We start from the raw sequence: 13,191 nt of genomic DNA, 5'->3' as shown, positions 1-13,191 counted from the left end.
GCATCCTAACATCCGGGATTTCTCGTACTCAGGTCTCGTTGTGGGATGAAGAAAACATGGCGGACGCGGACACGGCGTTGGTAAAACTTTGTCTTTTTTTCTTTACTTCGTGATCTTTTCGCTAGATCTTTTCGTGGTGTTGCAGTTGGCCACTGTTTTTGATAACCAAAAAGTAACGTTTTTAAAATGGTCTTGATAGCACAATTGTTACAATTTATTAGTTTTAAAAATACAACCACACTTTTGAATATTTAAAGTACCTATGAAACAGAAAATAGCCAACGCTTATTTGAAAGACTTTTTGAAAAAAAGAAATATGATGTTTTCATTTTTTAAGTATTTCCTATCGTTCTGGAGATATTAAAGTTATGTGTAAAAACTGATGACGTTATCAGCGGTTCCAAAGGAAAAGGAAGGGAAAAGAAAGTAAAAAGAAAGGGAAGGAAACAAACTTTATTTAAGTGTCTAGTCGTTCTAGCGTTGGAGCACTAATTCGGGACACTGTAAATTGAAATTAACAATGAATGCAAATCAAGTGAAATATTGGTTTTGAGGAGAGGTGAAAACTGGAGTACCCAGAGGAAAAGCACTCGGTGCGGAGTAGAGAACAAACAAAGTCAACCCACATATGACGCTGAGTCTGGGAATTGAACCCGGTTCACATTGTCATTGATTCACTTATTTTCTTTACTTTTCAAAAGAAACAATGCACTAAGGAGCAAGGGTGGCACAGTCGGTTAGTGCACGGCCTTGGTGCAAGAGAACCCGAGTTCGATCCCCGGATCTCACATCCTTGTTTCAACTTCTTTCCTTTCAGCGTAGCCTAAATAGCTTTAAATACCCTTAAAACGGAGCACTAATGGAAAGAGGGGGGTAAAATGAGCGCACCATGGGCTTCCTGGGAGAGTACTCGCTAGAGTGTAAAGGAACTTCCGACGTTAAATAAGGTGTACCTTTACCTAAGTCTGCTTTTGTACACAGTATCTCCAAGCTTATGACAACAATATTATTAGTTTCTTTGGTCAGAATTAAAGTGTGATTAAGACTTTTAGTTGTTTTCAGTGTTGATTTTCAAAATTTGCAACAACTAGAAAAAGTATCCAAAGTTTTAATCAGGCCATCCCTCTTTTTTTCTCTGTTTATTGTCGACTGCATTTCCTAATTTTGTGTCAGTTGGTGGGAGTTAAAGAAAATCAAACAAAAAGAAAACCAGAAGCAAAAAAAAGAAAACGTTTAAAGCTACAGAAAGAAACTGGTGGTAGGGGCAAAAATGAGTAGAGAGTTAGTGTTAACACATTTCCTTCACCCACCTGGACAGCACTCTTCTTCTGTGGAAGAGTGCTGCATTTATGGGCGTTGAAGTGGAGGCTGAAACTCTGTAAATGCTAAACCAATGTTTACATTACAATTTAAAAGTTTAAAAATTGCCTCATCAAGTCATTACCTTATATCCTTTATGTGGAAGACTAAATAATAGAGGTTGTGTAGATGATAGTATTTTGCACCAGGAGGAAAGGTTTCATGTTCAACACCTTGGTAATGGTATAAGCATGATTAGGCGATAGGGATGAGCCCCTTTGAATTGAAATATTGGGAGTAGAGATACTATGGTTGCTTATCTTTAATAAAAGCCTTGGTGAATCCCATACTGTAAAATGTTTTTTTGCTTTTAAGACTGATGGCAACATGGACAGCATTGAAAAGAGTGAGAAAAGGAAACTTTTAGAGTCTTGGTTGAACAAGATTATGAAAATAAAGATTTCTGATGGAAGAACGTTGATTGGCTCTTTTCTTTGTACTGACCAGGACAGGAACATCATTCTGGGATCATGTCAGGAGTTTGTTGGTTCTTTAGGTAAGTATTCTTCCCTTAAGGATGGTGCCTACTATTGTTATTGCACATATGTTCTGCGCAACATATAACTCGGGTTTCCTATGGGTGATGCTTTCTAATACAGTGATATTTTTGCATGGTTTAAAACTATGCAGAGAAAGCAGAACTTAGCAAGTACTCTTAGTATCCAAAAAGAACATTGGGGGTAGCCATGCATTTGGCGGGTTTGCCTAAAATCTGGGAAGCTGGAAGCCAGTGAAAGTTGAACAAAAGCTAAAATTACTACAGAAGCAATAAACTCGATAACTGAGACATTAGCGTGGTAAAGTACTCTCAAATTTGAAGAGCAATAAAGTTGATAAAGCATCTCATGTTTTATAATTCTAAGTTGAATGAAGTGGTAATCGAACAGTGCTTTTCGCAGTATTTTTCTCTTTAGAATTTAAAATTTTAGGAGACAGTTTATACCCCAACCTCAGTATAATTTTTCAAAGCACCTTTCCTTTTAATTATACCTGTCAAAGGTGGGTGTTGCATAATGTCAATCAAGCGAAAAGATGGCCAATAGCGCCTCAGTTGAGAACGACATGGAATGTGAGGTGAGTAGTCCTCTTTGGGTGTTATAGATGCTTGATTGCTACAACATCTATTGGTGAACAGGAAAAAGCAGAAATGAAACGAAATGCATTTTCAGTGTGAGAATACTATTTACGTCAAACATCAACCGCTGACCATGTGGGGTGTCAATAGGCACAAAGGTTGACTCGTAGGGCTTGAATGGGAGAGGCAAGCTTCTACTCATGGGCTTCCAAAGAAAAAGAAAAAGCTCAAAAAATTGGATGCTCTTCAGAAGTTATTACATGAATCCCCTCCCAAAAGGAGTCAGCATGTGACAACTCAGAGAGGTACAGTAAAAGTAAACATTTGCAAGACGCTGGATCATTTTAAGTGACTTTGGTTCAGGTTCTTATTTCGGATTCTGGATTCCGAGTTTTAGGCAAACCCCATTATTCGGAGATAATTAAGCTTCAATTTTGAAGAGGATACCATACATTGCTTTGTATTTATAGCTTTTTTTAATTTTACAAATGTTGTTGATTAATTTATTATCTTTGAAAAATGCGTGGTTATCCGTAGTTTTCTTTTTGGATTTCAGGAACACTTCTTAAGATCTACTTTTTCTGCATATTCATAAACCATACAAAAATACCTTTTAATTAGTAGCCACTGTCCTTAACAATGTTTTTATGACTTTTTGCACAAAAGTAATAATAACAATAAAATTAACAATAACAATATCATTAACAATAACAATATCATTGTTTGAGATTCTTTTCATTCCTTGCTGTTGAGTGGTGGACAAACTCAAGACAAGGCAGGACAGGGAATCACCATTATTTTTTCTTTTTGTTTCTGAGGGGGAAACCAGAAAATCCTGAAAAAACCTTTGACCCTGGGAATCAAAGTCAGGATACATGAACCCTTTCCCTGATGTCCTGTGATACTTCGTTGAGTAAAGTTTGACTGCAACTGGTCAAGAAAGAAGAAAATAAATCATAATTTTTTTTGTTTCCATGTGACTTGTACCTCCTTGTCAGTTACAAAGAGTGTTTGAAAACCCATTAATTAAGTTCACAGTCCGAAGAATGGTAATAACAAAGAAAACACACCATAAAAGTACATTTTGTAGCTTAAATTACTAAGACACCAGTAATAACAGTGTCTAAAGTGAACAGTATGTCATATTGAAGTGATTAACTTGTTCATAAAGAATGGGTTGCCCATTCTCAAAGCACATACATGTAACCTCCTTTAATCCACTGACCCTTCAGGTGCCATAGGACACCCCCAGTTGACAAGCAAGTAAAAATTGTCTGATGTTAGACAGACGATTTCATTCTCAGGAATCAATGGGAAGCAGAATCAATGCTTTCAAACAATGTGTTGAACAAAGCTCATGGCAGAACTCCCACATTTCATTGACTGCAATAATGTCATATTGTTGATAACAAAATAAGAAGGCAACAACAACAACAACAGTTGTGCATAGACCTTTTTTTACTGTATGCATTGATACAATTAATTTTCAAGGAAAACGTTTCGGAAAACTACAACTTGTGGTATAATTTCACTAGTTGTGTTGGTGTCACTATATAATTTTAATTTGATGAGTGACTGTTTCCATGCCGTTCTGGAGGGGGCCAGGGTAAACTTGATGCTTTCTGTTGTCTAAAAAGCTTTGAAGTCTTAAGGGTGTGTTTTAATGCTCTTAATTAACCTTATTATATTATTTGTCAACTCTTCTTTTTTGATAGAAGAAAAGGAAGAACCAAGGATTCTTGGATTGGCAATGGTGCCTGGAAAGCACATTGTTTCCATTGAAATAGACCTGGAGTGATGGGTTTTGTGATCAATGGAAAATATGGAGTTGGTTTGGTTCAGGTGCTATGGTTCGAGAGACAGTGTGCAGGAGGACTTTTATCTGGATACAGATGATGTTGATAATATTGCCGTGTGTACATAATAATAATTATTGATTCATAAATCTGAAAGACCTCTTTGACAACAGACTTGGCAAAATGAGATTATTATTTTATGGTATAGAGAAGAATAAAATTAATATTAAGTGAAATCTGAATTAACTGAAGATGGTTGTGGATATATAAGAACTAGGAAGGTGTTTAATACAGTAAGGGCCTGTTTACATGGAGGTAGGGTAACTTGGGTTGGTGGGGTTACCCACCTAGCTTGGGTCAAAAAATAGCTGGCATTTACTTGCAATCTTACCACCCCAGGGTCCGGGGTGACCTTTCTCTAGGAGCTATTGTGTGGTCGCTAAGTACTTAAACAGGCAAAATGGCTGGTGAAGGACGCATTTTGGCAATTAATGCTCTTCTACTCTCACTAGCTACTCCTGCTCAATGCTGGGGCTTTTTACTATTGCTTTTAATGCTGCAATGTCTGTGGCAAAGGCAGTAGATTCTAACACAAGCCGACCCTAGGTTGGCGGGTTACCCCATCTTCAAGTGTTTACATGGCAAAACCCGCCCCCTGGCTGGGTGGGTTACCCAGTCTGGCAGACCAAGCAAACCCTCTTGGCGGGCTACCTCACCTATCATGTAAACATGAGGCTGAAAAAATAAGAGTTTATATGAACAGACAGGTTACTCCACCTCCATGTAAACAGGCCCTTAGTCATCTTCCCTTGTTTGTCACCGATTTCATGACCATCAGTTAATTCAAATCTTCCAGGGTTAAGATTCTGTGTATTGTATTTACTAGGTTGCCAGTATGGCAATCCCAGTCGGAAAATGTATAATATTTCTTGGTTTTTTTTATTACCGGGTTGCCAGTATGGCAATCCCAGTCAGAAAATGCCTAATATTCCTCATGTCTTCTGTGCGTATTTTGTTAGGTTTGAGGGGGCTGGGATAATGCGTAGATTTCTCTGGTGCACACAGGAGAACATTTAATTAACCTGCAATGGCGTCGACAGTCATTGTAACGTGAATGGCGTTTTAGTGGATATTTAAACAAAACATACCCTCATGGAGCTCAAGAATGGAATGTCAGTTGGATGAACAAGACAGGCGGTGAAAAATAAAAGTAAATAAAGAAATAAAAATATTTCATTTTTCGCCATTGGATATCAAGTGAGCTTTGTTTCTAAGATTTTACTAAGTTGGTATTATGTAACACACTGAAATCAAATGGCAATTTTTTTATGGATTTAACAAACATTGAAGGAATCGAACACCTTGAAGGCAACACAGGGTTTAGTCAAGTCGCATCTTAACAGTAGTCGTCTGGCAATTTACATTTATTTTGTACTCAACTCTGCAAAGGTAAAAAAAATTGGAAATGTGTCAGTGAAGAATTATTTGAATGAAAGCTTGATGTCTCTTTTGTGCTTCATTATTTACAGTCAAGGTTCTGATGTGAATTTATTTAATTGCATGTGCGTTGTGACACGGATTGTTCCTCTTGTTTGCGCGCACGCAATTCATATAGGAAGGGTTTTTTGCCTCTAACAGCAAATATGTTGTTTGTTTCAAAACGTTTTTGCTGGAAAAGGTTTTTGTGATATTTCCAGCCTTTGTGAATTTTAATATCAAGTTGTGTAATTTTGCATACCTGGGTTGAAATGTGATATGTGAGGATTTTTGTGGTAGTGCTCTATAAGCAGAAGGGTTCACGAAAATAAACAGGTCTGTTGGAAGCGTGCTTGAGTTTCAACAAAATGAGGCCCAAAATCAGCACAAAATTGTGACGCTGATGAATAATAAAGTAGCTGCTACCTTGTCTTGGAGAGTAAATTTTTGACTTTGCAAAAACATTCATATTTTAATATGGAAATACCTGGAACAATGTGTTTTATTCCTGAAGGGTTTGAATTGGGTATGACATTGAGGTAGCCTATTTGCGCTAACATATCTGTTTCAACATGATTTTCAAGGTGGGCTTAGTTTCATTACTCTGTTAAGCTTATGTTGCTACATGTATACACCAAGACTAAAATAATGAAGACACAAAATACATTGTGCAAATACACAATAAAATTCTCAAATAATCAGATAAATTGGAAAACAGATATAGGGTTTACATCATGAGCTGGGGGCAGATTCCAGTCTATAACATTTCTACGAATATTTACTGTAAAACAGTCCAGTGATGGGGAGAAAGTGTCAATTTAAAATTGTGTTTTCCTTGTGTGGCAGTAGTAGGGAGGGAGACTTAATCCTCAGGTGGAATAGCAATGAGGCCTTTTAAGATCTTAAGGATCAAGGCCACTGAGTTGTGTTTTTTCAATGTTGACAGGTCGTGCCATTTTAGTCTGTTACATAGCTGTCACGCTTGGTTGCCACGAGTAGTTGTTACATACAAAGCGGACAGGTCGCATAATTATAAAGTGCAAAAATGATAGAAACTCGTAGCTGACAAGGCACCAAAACATGAAACAGTTATCTACACACAGAATACAAACAACTAGGAAACAATAAACTTGTCAGTGTTTTTTGTAACTGGGGAAACCCCAAGGTTAATGGAGAATTCACTAACCAGCATTTTTGACCCAAAATAAATTCAATCAATGTAACAACAATACTATGACTTTATTAAAGTAAAACATTTACATGTAATTTAGTTCATAAAGGAGTTAAAATTAAAAATACCAGACAGTCCAGCTACAAAACCACAGGGTCAGTGTTTTGCAAATTGTTGATCACACTTGGGTAGGTTTTGAAATTCAGTAAAATTAGTAATAATCCCAGGGTACTCAGTTCATCTACAATTTCTGCCAGCCAACCTTATTTAAAATGTTAGACAGTGTAGCATCTTTCATAAGCTTGTATTGTTTTGAAGTCAGAGTGATTGTTTCGTTGTGTGGTCTTTGGTGCTCAGTTTTCTCCATTACCAAGCCAATCAAAATGTACCTTACGATACCTGCTACATGCCCAAAATGACCAAAGTCTTCTCAACAGTCATCTTGATTAAAATAAAATCTGTCAAAATACATACTAGTAGGGCTCTAATAACACTTTGTGCATGACTAGTTCTTCCTAATTAGAAAAAGAGCAAAAATTCTTTTGAAACTGAATACTGGTAACTAATAAGCTGTTCCTTTTCAAACTTCTGGTTCCTTGCCAAATCATCAATCAGTTCACATTATTTTCATAATTCAGTAGTTAAGGGTCGTGGTGGTTTAGTGTGCAATGCTGCTGTCAACTTTTGTACTCGCTCGGTGTTACAGTCTTGGCACAGAAGATGGCCATCTAGTGGATAACATCCAGAGCCTCCCTTCTCTGAAGAAAGAGGTGCATTACAGTCCTAAAATAAAACCAAAAACACTGTAAAATGAAGAGAGAAGACAGCATTAAGCTTGTTACCAGGACATTTAAGTCTATGTTGGAGTTCCACAATAACTATTGAAGGCAACGCCATCTCTCTCTACACAAACAAATCTCTTCAAACAAGACACCTTTTCCATTTCATCTGACACAGAGCTTAGTGGGTCCAAACACAGGTTACGTCCACAGGATTGGAGGAAAGGTCACTTTACTATGTGTAATGTTTGGATACAATGTAGACTTTACAGGGCAATCTGTTTGAAAAAATTTCATCTCCTTTGCACTTAAACCTTTCCTCAAGGCTGATCAATTACTACACCCATTGGATAACTTTATTTGGTGGGTAAGTCACTATTTGTCAGTTTCAATCTCTGCAAAGATTTCAGTATTATTTTTCCCTCGTAACTGTAAATATGTACAGTGTAAGCATGTCTAGTTAAAAGGTGTATGAGAAAATCTTGGCCAACATTGAATGTGAAGTACATGTATAGTGACTTATGCACTAGTTAAAGTATTCAGCCTTTGAATAACTGGGGCCTGTAGTATTAAGTTATTCAAATCTTTACAGGTTTTAAATTTATGCTGAAAAATAGAGTTCCCCAGGACTAGCAGGGGTTTTGGACCTTACAGCTGGTTACTCAATTGACCATATTCATATTCTCAGTATTGGATTGGAACTAGCTTGCAATGGAGGCTAATTTGGAGGAATCTCTTCAAATGCAAATACTTTTTTTATATATTCCCCGCATTAGCTTCCATTGCAAGCTAGTTCCAGTCCAATACTGAGAATATACGAATAATTATGGTCAATTGGCAGGGTTGGACACTTAAGTTTGAGAGCATTCGCCATTAGGGAGAGTGACCCTCAAAATGCACTCGCCTGGATCAGTTTTCACTCGGTCAAAAGTCCCCCCCCCCCCCCCCCCCAATCTCTCCAACCAATTTAGTCATTCTTCAGCCCAATGTTGCCTTTTAGCGCCAGTTGATTAGACAGTTCAGAATATAAAACTTTGTAAAATAGAAATGGTAAGTCTATGTTTAGGGATTTTCTTGGCAAAATGGAATTTAAAAAGTATTGCTGGTTTTCACTCACGTGATCAACAGCCATGTTTTTCAACGAAAACAAAAGGAAGCGTTTGCATAATAATAGAGTTAAATTCCCGGAGGATTTGGTCGGGGCACCAACATGGCCGCCTTTTCTTTGTTTAGGGCACCAACATGGCGGTCGTGACGTCATGTGAAAACCGAGAATTGTTTATTTTGCAAGTTAAATAATTTTTTGGCGACGAAAATCGTGATCATTGATTTGCACTCGCCCGACACTTTAGAGACTTGCCTGGGCAAGCGGGCAAGTGCTAATGTCCAACCCTGTATTGGCCTTAAGACTCCACCACTTACTATTAAAAGAACCATGATCCCTGTTTAAATGGGAATGCCAGTATTTAGAGGTTCTGTGTTGTCAACAGGATTCCATGTTAAACAGAACTCTTATTTTAATGATTGTAAACAGAAGCGAAATAGTGACGCATTGTGTACAAATGTTCTTTACAATGTATTAACCAATGACAGTGAATTCAATTTGCGTAACACAGAATGGCAAAATGAGAAATGTGACTGGGCCCCTAAATGGTACACTGTATGTGTATGCATCTTAGTGGTTTGGTCATCAAAAAAATTCTCTTATTTTTCAACACAATTGCCATCTCATGTAAACAAAAAGGGAATGCGGTTTTAAGTGAATCAGAACTGTACAGGGAATCTGTAACTTCTTTTCTAAGTGATAGTAAACAACAGACCTGCCAAATTTACAAGCTCATATTTCACACACAACTCCAACCCTCAATAATCATATATAGATCATAGGTAGTTTATTCATTCTTTTAAATAGAGGCCAATTGAAAACAGTAGGATACTGATACTACAGTAACGAGTCCTGCACCACAACGGGTCTTGCAGAGTGTGAGAGTCTGGCTTTGCTAAAGCTATGCTATTGTTATTTTAATATTTAATTATCTAGAAACATAGCGTGATAGTACAATGACATTTTACCAGATACATGTATAATTAATTTTTTGCCCACCTCGCAAATATAACACTTGACATGGAAATCCTTGTTCATTGAAACAATACGAACAGTTTCTTCCTGGCCCTGGGATAAGTAATAATAATATTAATTGGCATGCTTGAGAAAACAAAGTAATGGACACCAAATTGTACCATTAAATTAAAGATCAAGAAGCGCCATTAAGGGCTTGTCTTAATTTCATAGTCTTGGTTTTAAACTCAAAATTAATGGTTTGGGGGCCAAGTCAGTTGGCCTGGCACCAATAGATGATGCTCCCCCTGACAAGGCTAAGGGTCGCCTGGGAGTCCTTATTTGGGAGAGTGGGCGACCATACATGTATTTCTGAACGAGTAGCCCGAATGTGTGCCTAACATATCACAAGGTGATTCATCCTCACTTTCTTGTAAATTTGATCCCAGCCGGAGATTAAGGAATGAACGTTAACAGTGATAAGGTTGGAGAGAACGGCAGCTACAGTGTAAGCAAATTCCACAGATAAATGACTCTTTAACTTGTAATTGTATTCAGTCAGGCTGGTGTTTAATATTCTAAGGGATTTCGTTGTGTTCCCTCCTGGTAGTCCACAGAGACTGGATCGAAAAGTGATTCCCAAATATGGAAAACCAACATGATGTATTGCTTCGCTGGGTTAATCAATTATTGATTCTGGGCTCTTGAAAAAATGACTTGGGCTACTAACTTTTAATGTTGAAAGCCTGAACGGCTCCCGGAAAATTTTGTTCGGTAGCAGCCTTGCCCTGAGCAGGACCGTAAACATAACATACAAACAAAATGTACAGTATTATCTACCTAAAGGTTTGTCAAATAATATTATTTTACAAACCATTAGGTAGGATATCTCTTCTTAAAGAAAATCACTTAACAGAACGTTATTGAGGTAAAATAGATGGTAAGAAAGTGATTTTAATGTTTAATAGTCTTCCTTGAACCACCACCCTGGAGACTTTTTCAGTGCATTGGATTATGCTACACAACATGCAATAAAGCACCTCAATTTGTTTTGGTCATACACACAAACTTAAATTCAGGTTTTTCCTCTAACGGAATCTACTTGAGTCTTGAGGTCACTGCAGTCCTCCAAATAAAAAAAAAAGTATTTATTTCATTGTAAAGCAAGATTTGACCCCTGGGAGTGAGAAGTAATAGATTCTACTCGTCAATAGGGGGTGGCTCAGGAAATATGGGAATGGTTCCGGAATGAGGAGGGAGGGGGGGGGGGGGTGGGGTGGTTCAATGGGTTAAAGAAAAAGAAAATCAAAGAATGACCAGTATAGGTCACTTGAAAATAATGTAACACATGCCCAGAAAAATGTACACCTCAAGCTAAAAAATAAGGACAAAATAAGTGAGTCTGAACTGGATTGTATACTTTGTTTTTTTCTACCAAGTAATAGCACAGTACCTCATCTGGAATTATCAGATAGTTGCAGGATGCACATCTTGGGGAATATTTTCTAGTAACCAACAAGGAAAACATAACTTACATGAGTAAAAAAAAAAAAAAAAAACTATAATTTCTACTTCCGTATACTATGTCTGTCAAGACAATAAAATTCAAGTTCAGAAACCAAATTCTTTTCTATGCAGCATGCATGGCCAAGTTGGTTGTAAACACCCTCTGGCTGGTCACAACCAATAGCTGGAGTAGTTGTAGGCTATACGCAGTTCAACCTCTTAGCTGGGATTCTAAAGACGTCAACTGGATGCCCTCCTGCACACTGGGATTTTTATAAAGCCAGTGCAGGTATGTTTGCATTCAAAGGTAGCCCTGAAAAGTGAAAGATGTGGCTTGCATCCAATCTCTATAGGCATAAACAACAATAGCGAAATGCCCAAAAGCAGCTACATGTAATTATAAATCCATCCTTATCAGGAACAGGCATCATGGAGATGACCTAAAATTAAAACCACCTATTTTTACAATTATTGGAAAATCATGCTATATTATACACTTAATGTATGGTCCCGAGGGAAACAGTTAGCCCTTTCCCTACCACGAGCGGTACTTACAGCTAATACGCCATCAACATCAGATTATTTTACTTGTCAATGGAAAACCCATCAGGAATCAATAGGACATGAGACTTGATGTTACATGTGCTTTGGTTTGGAGAATTATGAATGTTGCTTAAAAAGACCCAAATGTTTTTTGACTGTCCTATCCAGTGTCTTCTTCACCTAGGTCATCCAAGCTATAGGGAGACTTTTTTTTTCAGGAATTTTTGAGGGCGAAATGGGCGAACTTTCAATTTAGTTAATCTCTGTTAATAATTTAATGTAAATAAGCAATTTTGTAATGTAAAATGGAATGTTAGTGATAGTGCTGTGTTACAAACAATTTGTTATATATTGTATTTTGCTTTTACTTATTGTATTTAGTGGTGTGATAAAAAAACTAAATCAATAAATGAATAAATAAAAATTAAAAAAAACAAGACTCTTTTTATATGCTTGCCAATTTACTAAAAAAAGTGACCGGTGCTCTCAATAACAGTAATAATCAGTTTCTTCTTTTAGTAAGATTTATGGGTGTTCGGTTAAAGGCCGCCATCATCACACTTCAAAGGAGCAGGGGAGGCAAATTGATACACCAAGCTTCTAGACAATAGCATTCATTGACTGAATGCAAAAATGGCCACCAACAAATTATTCTTTTGTCTTTGTGTTAATTAGCCTAACTAGCCTCGTTCACATGCGTAAAATTGAAAGAATTTGGGCTGTAAAACGAGGTTATAATTATAAAATAATTAGGAGAGTACACACACTCTCATTGGTCAATAGCTGTGTTTAGATGAGAGTATGTAAACACGGCGGTGGCATCACACAAAAATTTAATTTTGATTGGCTATGTGTTGTGAGGTGTGCATTTTGATTGGCTGGTAGGAAATAATAGCGTGTATCAATCAAGAAGTGAAAAAACCACCATTTTCTTTCATTTGTCAAATTATTTTTGAGAAATATTTTATAAAAGCAATAGAGGACTTTTTTCTGTGTTTATATACGTATAGCCTCATCTAAACACTCTGGGAGTTGGGAGCATTCTCGACAGTTATGCAAACTCTGAACTGCATCTCTGGTTTGCAAAACTGTCTTGAATTCTCCCAACTCCCCCTCGTGTTTTGATGAGGCTATGAAAGCATGGAAAAAGTCCTAAATTGCTCAATTCTAGAATTACCCCACACAATTATGTGTTTAGCTAATTGACAAGTAAGCTCTGACAAAGCCAATCATTAGGACATGAATTTTTGCCAGGAGACCTCCAATGAATCTTCATTCAAAGTGCAGTTACCTATAGTAATCCTCAATGCAGTGGACTTTGTTAAAGTTATCCACTGTGAATTGAACCCCATCAAGTTTCTTATTACAAACTTCACACTTGAAACAGTCGGGATGGAAACACTTTCCAGTGGCTCTTAAAATCTGCA

General features: G+C 37.2%; 2 protein-coding genes across 3 annotated transcripts in view; one reads left to right on the top strand and one right to left on the bottom strand.

Annotated features, from left to right (window-relative positions):
* The first annotated feature begins 27 nt into the window (after window positions 1-27).
* On the top strand, window positions 28-4,403 carry LOC137997265 (N-alpha-acetyltransferase 38, NatC auxiliary subunit-like). 2 transcript variants are annotated; one of them, XM_068843147.1, is made up of 3 exons: window positions 28-80; window positions 1,675-1,855; window positions 4,150-4,403. In XM_068843147.1, the coding sequence occupies exons 1-3, from the start codon at window positions 57-59 to the stop codon at window positions 4,230-4,232; spliced, it is 288 nt and encodes a 95-aa protein (XP_068699248.1). In that variant the 5' UTR covers window positions 28-56; the 3' UTR covers window positions 4,233-4,403. The 2 variants fall into 2 exon arrangements, with proteins under 2 accessions (XP_068699248.1, XP_068699249.1); XM_068843148.1 differs by having other exon boundaries at window positions 4,153-4,387.
* Window positions 4,404-6,926: 2,523 nt separating this feature from the next.
* LOC137997263 (lipoma-preferred partner homolog) overlaps window positions 6,927-13,191 on the bottom strand; it is a 15,264-nt gene continuing 8,999 nt past the window's right edge. The window contains exons 5-8 of the mRNA XM_068843145.1: window positions 13,056-13,186; window positions 11,169-11,220; window positions 9,761-9,829; window positions 6,927-7,660 (exon numbers count right to left, since the gene is read on the bottom strand). Coding sequence (XP_068699246.1) covers window positions 7,505-7,660; window positions 9,761-9,829; window positions 11,169-11,220; window positions 13,056-13,186 — 408 coding nt within the window. The 3' untranslated portion in view covers window positions 6,927-7,504. The remainder of the gene's footprint in view (window positions 7,661-9,760; window positions 9,830-11,168; window positions 11,221-13,055; window positions 13,187-13,191) is intronic.

This window comes from Montipora foliosa, chromosome 3, assembly GCF_036669935.1.
Source record: "Montipora foliosa isolate CH-2021 chromosome 3, ASM3666993v2, whole genome shotgun sequence".
NCBI classification, from domain to species: Eukaryota; Metazoa; Cnidaria; class Anthozoa; order Scleractinia; family Acroporidae; genus Montipora; species Montipora foliosa.
Note: the sequence above shows the minus strand (reverse complement) of the source record. Positions and strands in the feature narration are given on the sequence as shown.